We start from the raw sequence: 13,751 nt of genomic DNA, 5'->3' as shown, positions 1-13,751 counted from the left end.
GAATTGATTAAATTCCTTTCTGACTAAACATACAGGCAGAGCTACAATGGGATGGTTCATCTGTCTACAGGATATTGAATCAGAGGTCATTTACTTTAGTGCTGCCATGCTGTCGTTAAAGAGAAAAGGTTTTTACCCTGATTATTCCCTAAGTCGAACCAGACTTTCTTACTTTTATTTGAACTTACTGACACTTGGAGAGATTTCTCAGGTTCTCCATGATGGTCTGACTGTTTGGAATTGGATGGGTTGTCCCCCTGTTCAGTCCGCAAACACTGGGCATTATCCTAAATATTTACCGCTGAAGAGACTTTTGTAAAAATGCTAAGCAAAAGCATTTCTTCTCCAAGTTGAAATACTAAATTCTCTGTTTTTCTATTGCTGGGAACTCAGCTGGTTGTTTTTAGCTGCAGCAGCGGGACAACCTCCTTCTAAATCAATAAAAACAACAAACCTGTAAAGTAGCTTCAAAAATGTTTCTTTTGTATATTTGAGCCATGTTGCATTATTTTCAATTCCATTCTTACCATAGAATTATATGGGTTTATTAAGTTTTGTGCAGCCTTTCTTGCATTTTAAGTCTTATGCATGTGTTGATGTCTGTTGTTTGTCCTTCTGTCGGTCTGTGATGTTCCTCCTTTCCTTTCACTCTGACCTTGCCTGTCCTGATGTCTGGGTCTCCTCTGGCACTCTGCTTTTTAGCTGCTCCTGAAGGTATTTATCTTTCTTCTATTCTATCTTCCCGCTTTTAATCATTCCATTCTTTTTATACCCTGAACTCAGTGACACCAAAGTAGAAACTAATGAAAAAAGCTCATGTTTTTTATTTTATTTTTTTCCAATATTCTGTGCAGTCTCTGAAATGCTGACAGATGCTTACCTCACATCCACCTCTGCTTTTAGAGATAACTTAATCACAGGGGGCATGCACCCTGGAACACCTACAGTAGATCCATGCGCACAGTCAACCGTACGAAAAAGTTCAGGAGTCAATTAGGAGTCTGTTGCTGTGTAATTGGGTGAGATATTAGCTTTACTGTTGCTAAATTAAAAACCGATCTAGAGGAACGGCCACGGAGGCGAGGAATCCTGGTCTCTACCCAAACCTGCCTCTCTGTAAAAATCATCGTAGCAGGTGGAAGCTAATGAGCAGTCCCATTATACCTCCCTAAAAAAAATGGGCAGAATCCTGCTGAACATCTGGATGGACCTGCACACACACACACACACTGAAACTTTGATGAACCCATACAAACAGATGCTTCTGCTGACTGCTGAAAACAAACAGAAACAGTGGGTTTTCAGTGGGATTATCAACACTTTAGAGCAGGTGGGCCATCAGCAACTGATGGCAGCAAAGTAAGAAAAGTGTTTTTAAGGCGTTATTTGTATTTGTTGCGGAGGAAAACAACATCACAGATTGGAGTCTTCCTAAGCCTGTTTGTCTGCAGGGAGGGATGCAGGTGGAACGTTTGTGCATATTAAAGTGATTGAAGATGTGATAAGATTACAGCAGGTTAAATGGAGTATCAGTTGGGTGTCATTGCCGTCTTTGGAAAACGGTGTGATGCCTTCTGAAATTAATCTGCTTGATGTTTGCAGAGATTTAACACTACAATCTGCACTGAAAGTCAATACTTTATTTGACAGTTCTATAAGTAAAATGCATCTTCAAAAATTGGCTAATATTTCTCTCCTATTTTTAGAGTGTACAAAAAGAAGTGCTGTGTGCTTTAGTTGCCTGCAGTTTAGTTTAATGTTTGCAACACATAATTCAAATATTAGATGGGTAGCAGGTAGAAGTAAACATTTGTATTCCCCAAATCCTACAGGTCTGATTTAATATTATACTCTAAAATGTAATGTTTTTATTAGCTGTATGCATAAAATCATTAGGAATTACAGAAATACAGCTTGAAAACATCAATCTATTATATAGTATATCTATATCTTGATATACTGTATATACAGTATATACAGTGCTTGCTTGTTTATTCTCAATGCACCTTTTCCTCCTTGTTTGCACCTTTTTTAAATAAAATGCCAATATGTGACCAGTGATTTTCTCCGCTGTGAGATCAATAAAGCTCATCTAATCTAATTTCATGCTTTTTGAAATGAGTCACTGAAATAAATGGTCTTTCTAATGCTGGTCTTAAATGTTCTTACTTTAAAAATAAAAATAAAAATCAGAATCTCACTAAATTGGTAATAACAGATGCAAACCTTATTCAATTCAAACTATTTCTCTGTATTAATCTCAAAAGGAAAATTTAATAAATTACAAACCTGAGAGATCAAAATTTGACCCCTAAAACTGGTGCTATTTAACTTCATGTTGCATGCCCTGAAAAAAGATTCGGCAATCTCTTACCTAGAACAAAATTCAAATCAAATGAAAAAACTACTTTTTCTTTTTGTAATTTTCTCATCTGAAAGACGTTACCAGTGATTAATGACTCTCAATAGAACAGAGTAAACGTGTTTAAACATTTGTCTGATATAGTCAAAAAATATATTCATGTTAAATCTTCACCAGGTGTTTTGGTTATTAATGTTCATCTCACATTGTGAAAAAGAGTTATTCATACATGACTGTTGCTTTACGAAGAAAAATGTGCACAGCTCAATAAGAATATAAGATACCGGTAATCTAAATGTCCATTTGCTATGTCTACTGAAGGGGGCTGCTCTGAAATACATTCCTACCATCGTCAATGATGTGAAGCTGGTCTTTGATCCCAAAGAACTCAGGTAAAATCTCTCACTTTTGTACTTTTTTTTTCTTCTTTTAGTGGTATTGTCACTTTTACTAATTCAGTAGTCATACCCTTAGAATATACTCTTATAACCCTTAACCTCTTCTGCTTTATAAGACATCATATAGATCTCTTCCAGGCTTTTGCTGACCTTTTTCTCTCTTAATAGATTGAGATTCCATTATTACTAAAGTTAAGCCTTTAAAGCCAAGTGTATCTTATTTGACATTGAGTTTTTGAGGCCACTGCAACATAATTGCGGCGTTTTTGTTCTTGAAACCCTAAACTACACAATCAGACACATGCAGAGAACAGAAAATGTGTAAAATATTATACAGAAATGTCTGTATCAAAATTTATTCAAATAAATGATCTAATATACCTTAAACAAAATGTATGTTTTTTTAATCATTTGTCAGAAAGTTCAATGACGATTCTAATTTTGAAAAATTAGATATCTCTTTCAATTATTTCAGGGTTGAGGCTTTAAAGGGTTAATGATGCATAAATAAGAACAGTACCTTAAAGATGAACTTTTATAATGATTCAATGCTTTTCTATTGTCTCTTCTTTTTTCCCCATAATAATTTTTCCCTCTACTACACTTTCCACTTGCATGCCTAGATACCTTCTTCTGATACCATTACTCTGATTTATAAATGCCTTAATTTCTATTCTCTCTCCTTGTACCAAACACTTTCCTTTCATCAGAGATTATGTAAATGTGCCTGGATGCCCCGCTAGAAGTCATTTGATTACTTTATTTGTATCATATATTCTTTTAATACACCCTACATTTTCCTTCCACTAAACTTTCCATGTATTTTGTGGCTTATGGTCCTTCTGCAGGGTGTTGGTAACTTCTAGACAATTGTTTGTCAGAAATCATCAGTATTTAGCCCCTAACATTAGACTACTGTGTAAAATAAACAGAATTAAGGATTCATATATATGTTTCTTTGCATAACTTGTCTATAAAACATAATCTTAAAAAAAAAAAAAGAAATCCATTGAGCTCCTGATTCATTGAGATGAGACCTCTATGGCCTCTGAGCTCAGGGTTGTTGTTTTTTTTTGTCCTGTCTTAGAGTGCTGTTATTCAGCATTGCGACATTCAGCAGCTGTAACATGATGGCCTTGGCCTAACCGCACTCAGGTTCCCTTAGAAACTCACCGCCTGCTCCACTGAAGTGTTCATTTGAGTTAATGCTGCCCACTGTGAATGTCATCGGCTACAGCATAATGGATTCTTTATGAAGTGTCACACTCTCACGCTCTGATCTGTTCATTTATGACATTATGTCTGACGAAGTAGAAGCTGTAACCTGACAATCTGTTCATCCAGATTTCTTGGTGAATGGATCAGTTCAAAGGATTTGGAGGCTTTTACACCCGACAGTGTTTGGCTGTCCAATTAACGGCCCGTTTCTCAACCATTTTACCTACATATATATTGAAGCTGCTTTAGGAGTTAATGCAGTAAAGGGATCACTTGATGTCTTTTCAAAGTGTTAAGCTTTCTGCTTTGTGATTTTAATATGTTAAACATGTTTAAGTAAACAAACCAGTTTTTGACTCCGGCTTTAAGTGCTGCTTAATCCATCAAATCACCAGTCTAGATTTTAAAAACCAAATATAATTGGGTATAAATAGTTCTTCATCTCTCTTCTCCTCAGCTCACCTGACAGGTTTTCTTAAGGATTTCGTGAGGCCAAGAGTTAATCTTGTTTTTTTTTTTTTATATCCAGCAGTCTGCCAAATTTTAATTCCAACTTATGCTTGATTTCAAAGAGTTAATACTATACCTAAAATTATTCTTTTTTACTTAATTTGAAGAGAGACAGCCAGCCCAAGGCAAAAGAAAACTTCTGCTGCTTAGGACCCCCAAAGCCCCCAGGGGCCTCCTTCAAAATGAGCTAATTTAAACATAACTCATTGACTTGTTAAATGTTATTACATTTAATGTGATGCTTTCGCCTTAGAAATGTAAGCTATTTTTTTGCTACGAATTCAAATTTCATATTTTATTGAATCATGAGCCCTTGGCCCACAGCATCACTAATCTGCCACCAGATCATTAGACCTACCTGGAGTTTTTGTTACTGGAAAGCTCAATCTTAACCTCACCTACCCAAAGGATGTTGTTTCAGTTGATCTTTCACTCCCAGTTAGTAAATTCACCCCTTTTCCCTTTTTTGGCTCAACTGAAAGTGTTTAAACTCTAATGGTTGCTATGGAGACCTGCTGACCCCCAGGTAGCTATTTCTTGCTGCAGTTCTCCATCAGTAAGCATTGGAGATTTATTTACCTCCGTTGTGTGCTAGCTGTGTTATTGGTAAGATAAACTTGGGTCCTTGTCCAGTTTAATGGCCAGTGGCTAAAAGAAATGGTAAATATGAAATATCACCACAGAGAAACGGTTATGAGCTACACAGGAGAAAACCAGAGAGTGTAAAAGAGAAATAAATACTTTGGAAGCATTTGTTTTGACAGGATAGTTACAGTAGGAAATACCAAGACATTTTGTTGTTGTTGTTTTATTTATTAAATTTTTGCTTTGCTCCACAAGTTTGATTTCTCTCCATTTATTACCCTTTCAGTAAATGTTTGTACTGTATCACAAATAGACAGAATCCTTTTAAAATGAGATTACAGATAGTAGGCTGTATGATAGTGGATGCTGCTTTGTCATAAATTGTTAAATTAATGATTGGGGATTTTGAAAAAGCTGACAGAGCGTATATAACTATGTTTGATTTGACTCCAGAGGTCATTACTGCCAAATAAATGAAACCCATCCAGCTATAGAGATGAGTTTTGTTGTTGCAGTTGTCTGGCACCAAGAGTCTCACTGTATGAAGGCTCTGTTTAAAGTGGCCATTTTGCTTTAAATTTTTTATACCCATGATATTTCAATACTATCTTTATATAAATGAATGTTTTCTGATATTCTGCTAAAAGTATTTCTGGTGCAAATATTAACACACTGGATTTTTGCAGCAGAAAAGCTGAACGTGTTTTTCCGCTTCAATTCCTAGGAAAAATTTTTTTTTTTAATTTAAGGTATGCATTTTTAAGTACAAAAAGTCAATAATTCAAGAAACCTTTGGGTTTTGGGTTTAATTGTCCCATTTGAGCCATATGAACCTTTAACCTGGCTGAAATTCACAGGCTTGACCAAGCAAAGGTGGGTTTAGCATTTCCTGTAAGCTGAAGCCTGCCAAGAGTCTTAGCTGGAGGCAATCAGTCTGAAGCCTTGGGGAGAGAGTGTTTTATGCAGTGCCAGAACATTTTCCCCCCTGCTTTAGTCCAGGCCCCTCTCATTCACAAGCATATGTCCTGCCTCTAAGGATGGAAATCTATAAGATGTATGTTTATGCAGGAGAAGAGATTTCTTCTAAACATCCCAAAAATCCTTTTAAATTTTTCGTTTAATATTTGTGGTATAAAATCCTTTGAAATCAATCATATAACCAGCATCCACAAGTTCACTTTTCAAATTTAAACAGAATAGAAGAGATTGTATTAGTGATATTTCATTCATGAAAGTAACACTCATATATAAACAAAGAGGTTTATATTTTAAGTGTAATTAATATATCCAGGATTTTACACAAGAGCTGCCTATAGAGAGGACTGTATGTAAAAGCCTTTAGTAGGAAGCAGAGTGGCAGCAAAAGGTGCAGACTATGAGTAAACAGAATGGATAACTGCAGCCTTAAGATGACGTTAAAAAAAAGCCCATTCTAGAGTTGATGTGGTAACTGTTTAGGTAGTCAGTTTCTCCAGAGCCTCCGTCCTTAAAACTATCAACTAAATGTTGTTTTTCTGCTCCTGAACCAGAAACAAACCAGAAATGTATTTCCTGGACTAATGAGAGAATTAAAGAGCTGTTTTTAGTGGAGAATCCAAGTCGCTTATATTCTTAAGCTACACCATTGGCTGGTGTTTGTCCACTATGTTTTATACAGTCAACAGTGAGTAGAGAAGAAAAACATAGCCTCTCTTTTCTCTGCATTAATGTAGTAATTTATACAAAAGGATAACGGTACATAGAAGTGCTATTCAATAGGTTCACACTCCTGAGGCAAAAACCTTGTTTTTATTTTGGTTATGGTGTTTTAAGAAATCTACAGAAACTGATTTATCGTTTTTTATTAGTGGTAACTAATAAACAACACATTTAAGAACACTTGAAATATATCACTGTGTTCAATAAAATTCTACATTGATGCAGTGCACATGTATGTTACTGTTATATTTGTGTATATATATATATAAATATAAAATATATATATATATATATATATATATATATATATATATATATATATATATATATATATATATATATATATATATATATATATATAAAATAGGGTTGTCACGATACTAAACTTTTCAACTCGATACCGATACTAAGGAAAATATTCGATACTCGATACCATTTTCGATACCACAAGGATAAAATTTCAACAGAAATATTTTGATTAATAATTAAAATACAATAAATAAATAAATACAATAAACAATAAGAACAACATTTTGAGTTTTTTTGCTGTGCACAGTATTTAGCAAGCTTGATAAAAAACTTACAAAATTAAAATTAAGCTTTCCTTGGATATGCTTTGCACACATAACAATGACACTAGCCAAACCGGTTAAGAAACAAAAATAATTCTCAGCAGCTGCAACTGTTACAAAAAAAAGTCTGAAACTGAAAAGTGCACAGCATTATTCAATCACAGTGTTCAGAAAGTGCATTTTCCTCTATTCTGCACTTTAGATGAATGACTGTTTAGGTGCGACTGGTACTCGATACTTTTGAAAATGAGTATTGTATCCGGATACAACATTTCAGTATCGATACTTTTTTGAGTATCGATACTTTTGACAACCCTAATATAAAATATTGGAAAGAACTAAAAGCTGCATTATTATTATAAATATGTGAAAACCATGCCAATATTTAGCTAAATTTGAAAATGCAAGGTTCTGCAGTTGTGGTATTTTCATTAAAGAAATACAATTAAAATTGCAAATGAATACGTTTGCTTGAAAATTTTACTGTTTCAATTTAGCGAATTATTTTTGCGATTTACGCAGTTTGATGGTTAATTTGATATAATATCCATTATAGTGAAGGTGTACTGATGTAATTTCTCATCCCAAGTGCAATATAAACAAAGTAAGTTATTTTATTTTATTCGTGGTAGTTATTACCTGAAAATACGGACTTAAATCAGTTAAATAGCAAATTTTTTTACATCCTGTTTATTTTTGCCGAAATGTCTGTGATCAAACATGGCAAGTGTGACACTGAGTGACCTGATTTTTATTGTGTGTCTGTACATCATTTCTTTCTAGTCAGATTATCTGGGTATTTCTATTGTGTTGTTTTTTGTCCAAAAACAAGATTATTAAGGATGCCTAATAAGTTTTACCTTTTCTTTTCTCTGTTTTTTCCTTTGTCTACACAGCAAGCTGTTCACAGAGTTCATCCTGAAGGTCCCTCAGGGTCGCCTGGTGAAACAGAAGCTGGACTGTCTGATCGACATCGTCCACAGCGACCTGTTTACTCATCATGGTGAGAGCGCAGCTGCACAAAGCCGCTCATATAAACTGCGGTGGCAGTTTCTCAGCCCATGCAGCTACACTCGCAGCTCAGTAATTTAGGCAATCACACATACCACCTGCCTCCACCAGGCAGCTCTGTATGAGCCCCCAGAAAAGGTCACTGGTGGAAATTTTTCATGTTTATCAAAGGAGTCAGAAATAACATCTGCAATTTTTGTCTGCCCTTGTTTGTTTCTTAAAATAAGGACTAATATTCAGGTTGCTTTTTGCTTTCTTTATGTCAACAAAATTAACTTAAAGGGCTCTTATATTTTCTTTTTAGATTTACCGATTCTGCCAGCCTAACATCTTCTAACTTAAAACTCCAACTAACCTCATGAAATCACATCGTCTCAGTCTTTCAGATTCATATCTTTTTAACCTAAATATTGATTGTATTTCTCATAAGGTTCATGTCTTTTACACATAAATCAGATGGTGCAAAATTCATTGTCAAAATAATCATAATTAATTCGATTTGTGGCTATAGTCTGAAATATAGCTCATCTTCGATTAGCTGCCCGGCCCTGTGGGGAGGCCAGTTAACCTCTCTGCCTTGTTTGTCAGCAGGAGTCGGTTAGATCAGCATGACTGTTGCCAGCAAGTTGAGAATGGTAGCATGAACAAGGTGTAATTGGGAGTTTGTCCTGTGCAGTAATGTCTGATATTGAACAAAGCTCGGTGTAAATGTCAGCGCTTTCAGCGTAATGATCCAGTGCTTTCATACTTTTTCAACATAAAAGGTTCCAGTTGGTGGCTGGACCAGTTTAGCGAGCCGATATTGAAGGGCAGGGCTCGGTGCGCGGCCCTCTGGTTATTACTATTGATCTATTGCTATAATTGTGGATGGGCGAGCCTCCCCTACCGATGCTTGTGAATGGAGTGCTGATCAGCAGGAGAGGATTATTTGTTGCAATGCGGATGCGGATTATCCTTTCCTTCAGATCTCTGTGGCTCCATGCTCACCTTTGTTGGGAATGCTTGTTTACAGAAGCAATGTCAGAGAGGGCTAATTGCCAAGCAAATTTCTCCTTTCTACATTGGTATCAAGCTGAGCTTCACTTTGGAGGTGCTTTATTTAAGTTTAAATCAAATGTTGAGAGTAAATGAAACAGACAGACTAGTTATAGTCTGGTTTAATCAGCTGTACGAGGTTTGTGAACAATCTCGCAGCCTGATCTGCAGGTGGTCTCTAAAAGGCTCTTTTCAAGCCAAGCCCAAAATTGAATGTGTTGGAAATTTTTTCAGGAAATTAATGCTCAACAGTTGAGCTAGTTGTTGTGTGTTTAGACACAGAGCTTTTAGGCATAAAATAAATAGGAATACATTTTAAATTGATACACTGCATGTTTTTGTAAGAGAAAATGACTCCTGCTGAACTTGTGCATAAACATTTTATATTTTACACCATGTTGAGAAAAAATAAAGTGTCCTAAGTGTCGCAGGCTTCAAATTGAATTTCCATGTATTGAAGGGAAAATGTGAAAACATGTAAAGAGGTTTTTTACGCATGAAAATTTAATGATTTGAGATGGGTGCATTCCAGGAAAGATAAACCCAAAAGCGGCTAAAAACCTGTTTGGACTGAATTTTTGTTCAGTTTCACTGTTATTGACCTGCTAACATCAATGTTTCTGTAGTAATCGATTTTTATTTATTTATTTTTTTTTGTGTGTGTGTGTAAAAAAATCATATATTTTCTATCACTCTCTCTAGACTATCCATTAATCAACATAAGCAATAAAATTAACAGAAGTAAGCACTTGAAGTCAACACTGTGTAATGAATTCATGAAAGGGAATCTAATCAGATAAACAGATGGATGCTACAGTTGATATTTTAATTTGAAATGCTCCCATAGATGTTGTTTTAGCTTCAGTATGGATTTCTAGCTGTTTTATGTTTTGCAGTGAGAAAGAGCCACAAAAACCCTCAAACTAATGTTTAAGGCAACTTCAAGCAAGACGTTTATTTTCTTAACTCAAGCAGATTAAATAGCCATTATGTTTAGGCTTTATCAGGCTGATATCTAGCTACTGGATTCAGCAACGACCTGAAATATCCTGGTGCCGACATGGTTGTCACTTTGTGTCAAGGCTCTTAAGCATATGACGAGGCAAACTCCTTAATATCCAGAACATCTCCTGTCCGGTGAGGAAAAAATGACATAGATTATTAGAATAATTGGGATGTAGAGCGACTTGATGCTGCAGTTAGATTCTATTCAAAGTGATGGATGTAGGCTTGGAGCCAAAGCTCATGCTTTCTCAAGGCGTTGCACAGATGTATGTCTGAGTAGAATCCTTGTTTCTTTTCAATTTTCAGACAAGGGTTTTGATATTTAAAGCCCTAATGAAAGAAAAAATAGTTGTTGATTAAAAACATATATTTCTGTATGTATTATTAACATATTTGAAAAAAGTGTATATAAGCTGCTGTTTTAAGTACCTTTTATGACCATTTAGATTCATGAGTTTTGAGGCTTTTGAAATCAATACACAGTCTCGCTATAAGCCTCCTCCTAACAGCTGTTATGAAATTATGAGATCATTCCTGTATTGAGCTTAAAAAGAAGAACACATTCTATTTTATTTTCCATTTCTATGTGTTTTATGTTCTCTTTCATTACATAACACTTAATATTTTCAGCATGAAGCTATGTGTGGAACCTTAGCTCATTATTATGGAGAATCAGTATGAACAAAATGGTCGCTCTAAATGTTAAAAAAAAGATATACATTCTCTCTGCTTGTTTGACTTGATCATTTATTATTTTCTATTATTTCTATTATTATTTTCTATTTATTATTACCATCAGGGTTTTCTATCATTTATCTAAATGGCTCTGTGGAACTCATTTGAAACAAATGGGGCTAATTTTTAATTACTCCGAGGAAATTTAAAACCTCTTTTATCACAGTTCCCCAGAGTTCACTCCATTACTCCCATTCTCCCTTCCTTTGTAAATTATGAAATAATGTTTACAATACTGACTTTAATTTGCTGGACTCTGCTACACCCATAGAGCCTGACTTCTCTCAGAAAGCAGGACGTGTTGCTACAATCTAAAGAAACAGAAGAACAACAAATGAACGCGATTGTTGACATCTTTCAACTTTGAATTGATTATTTTCGAAAGCTCCAGAAGGCCACCAAAAACCCAGAGAAAAATCAAAAGCACTTCAAACCATTTATGAGGTGATTGACGATGATTGAAAGTCGAGGGAAATGCTATTAATGGTAGAGTAGTACCGTATTTTCTAGTCTATAAGCCGCACCCATTAAGTTTGTTTAAAAAAATTATAAAAAATGGGGTGTGCTTTGCTGATGCAGTGGTTAGTGTGCATGATCCATGTGTAGTAGAGTTAATTTTATTAATTTATTTTATTTTTCTATTTCGAGGTGGATCTGACTTCCTCTTTCCAACCGTTACACATGTACATACAAGGGTTGGAATCCGGCCTGTTGTCCTTTGCCGCATGTCTCTCTCCCTGCCTTGTACCCCCTATCCTGTCAGCTTGCTTTGCAAGAACGAGCCACCAGTGCCACAAAAACCTCATTTAGAAAAAAAAAAGAAAGAGGTAATGTCTAGTCTAAGTCGCACTGGGCTATAAGCCACTGATATCTAATAAACTGTCCCTCACCAAAATTATAGGGGGAGCTCTAAATATCATCCCCAGTGTAGAGAGCAATAAGAATGCTAGCACTAGTTAACTTGTTCACTCGCGGCACTTAGAGCTTCTAATGAAAAAGAGGCTTTTTCAGCTCTTCATTTTAGCTCTGCAGGAGTTGAGCCCAGTCTCTTCATTGGATTGACAGCTTTAATGTTACAAATAATTGGCAACATGCGTGAAATTGAGACATTTGTTCTCTGTCATACCTGCTACTAGCATGTTCTTGTGCTAAATGGAAATCCGTCCCCTCTTCTTTGATGTCCAACATTGACTTATGCCCCATGCCGATTCGTAAAAATCCACAGAAAAGCTGCACCTTTAAATAAACCACATGGTTCAAAGCGTCGGAAAAAGATTGCCATTGCCAATCAAAGAAAACCATAAAGGTCTATAACACATTTGCCATTAAAAAATTTTTACGATCTCAAAACTTTGAGGAAAACATTATTTGGACTCAGTAGACAAAAGATTTGTCAGGTCAATTGACTGAATATATATAAAATTAAGAATAGTTTTTGTCATCATTAGACTATAATGATATTTTATTGATACTTATCTAAATGTTGACATAAAGAACACATAAATAAAAAAAATTAAGAAAAAGAAATGCAGGCTTCCTTAAAGAAACCCCAAAGATATGCATAACAAAATATCAAATACCTTTTAACTCTTTCATTTTTTATCCAGGTGTTCGGTCTCTTTTGAAAAAGGAATCTGTAAATGGGTAACTAGTGGCAGATTTCCTAAATTATCTTGGGTTGACATTTCAGCACTGGACAGAAGCAGTTTGACTTCCACTGACTTTTTCTTTACACGTAACAGAAGGTTGCACCTGGTCAGAGTCTCCTCCAGTTGATTTTTACCAGCACACAGTGAACGGTTGGCATCAAACTGACAGCCAAATGAGCTTCTATTGTGACGACTGGTGGTATTGGTCTGTGCTGTAGCCTGCTGTGTAGTGAAAGTAGGTGTCTTTCACTACATCTGCTGCTGTTATAAAAGTATAGCTGCTTTATTCCTAAATTGTTAGGTGTCTAAATGAAATAATTGCCTGTCTTGTTTTAATTTAACCCCCTGAGATTATTGGCGTTGCTAAGCCACATGGTTCGCAGTGGCTGTATCGAAAGCATATGCCTCCCTGCTTGGAACGTTAACGTGCCTATTCATTGCTGTCCCTGCAGATTGCCGTGAGATCCTCCTGCCGCTGATGACGGAGCAGCTGGAGTCCCACCTGGAGAAGCAGGAGGAGCTAGGGGCCTGCTGCCAGCTGCTCAGTGACATCATGGAGGTGCTTTACAGGAAGGATGTGGTAAGAGACCACTCTACAGCATGTCATGCTTTATAAAGAAATATATCAAGTTTTTCTAACGACCTCTTAAAATATCTGTTCAATTTGGTTAAATACTTTGGTAACTGTGGTTTATAGGAAAACCCTTCATTACTCTCTCGTAATTTCGAAAATGTTGCACACATAAACCTTCATTTAGTTTTTTTCTTCATTGGGTTGAAGAAGGTAGCCAAACACAAATGATGTATAAGTATAGAAATTCACGTTTTATTAACATGTTTTACAAATAAATGTTTGAACAATGACGATTTCGGGGAAAAACTTTTTTTGGGCACGTTTGCGCATTCATAGGATTAACTTTCCCCATTTGTCTCCAAGCTGCTTAAACTCAGTCAGATTACCCTGTCTGTAGCT

At 35.7% G+C, this 13,751-nt stretch overlaps 1 protein-coding gene across 2 annotated transcripts in view; it reads left to right on the top strand.

Moving 5' to 3' along the window:
• dock1 (dedicator of cytokinesis 1) overlaps positions 1-13,751 on the top strand; it is a 305,990-nt gene that overhangs the window by 106,966 nt on the left and 185,273 nt on the right. For both annotated transcript variants that reach the window (XM_038282563.1, XM_038282562.1), the window contains exons 24-26: positions 2,684-2,754; positions 8,240-8,346; positions 13,231-13,358. In XM_038282563.1, the coding sequence (XP_038138491.1) occupies positions 2,684-2,754; positions 8,240-8,346; positions 13,231-13,358 (306 nt within the window). The remainder of the gene's footprint in view (positions 1-2,683; positions 2,755-8,239; positions 8,347-13,230; positions 13,359-13,751) is intronic.

Source organism: Cyprinodon tularosa, unplaced genomic scaffold (assembly GCF_016077235.1).
Source record: "Cyprinodon tularosa strain WSP-4 unplaced genomic scaffold, ASM1607723v1 ctg185, whole genome shotgun sequence".
NCBI lineage: Eukaryota > Metazoa > Chordata > Actinopteri > Cyprinodontiformes > Cyprinodontidae > Cyprinodon > Cyprinodon tularosa.
Note: the sequence above shows the minus strand (reverse complement) of the source record. Positions and strands in the feature narration are given on the sequence as shown.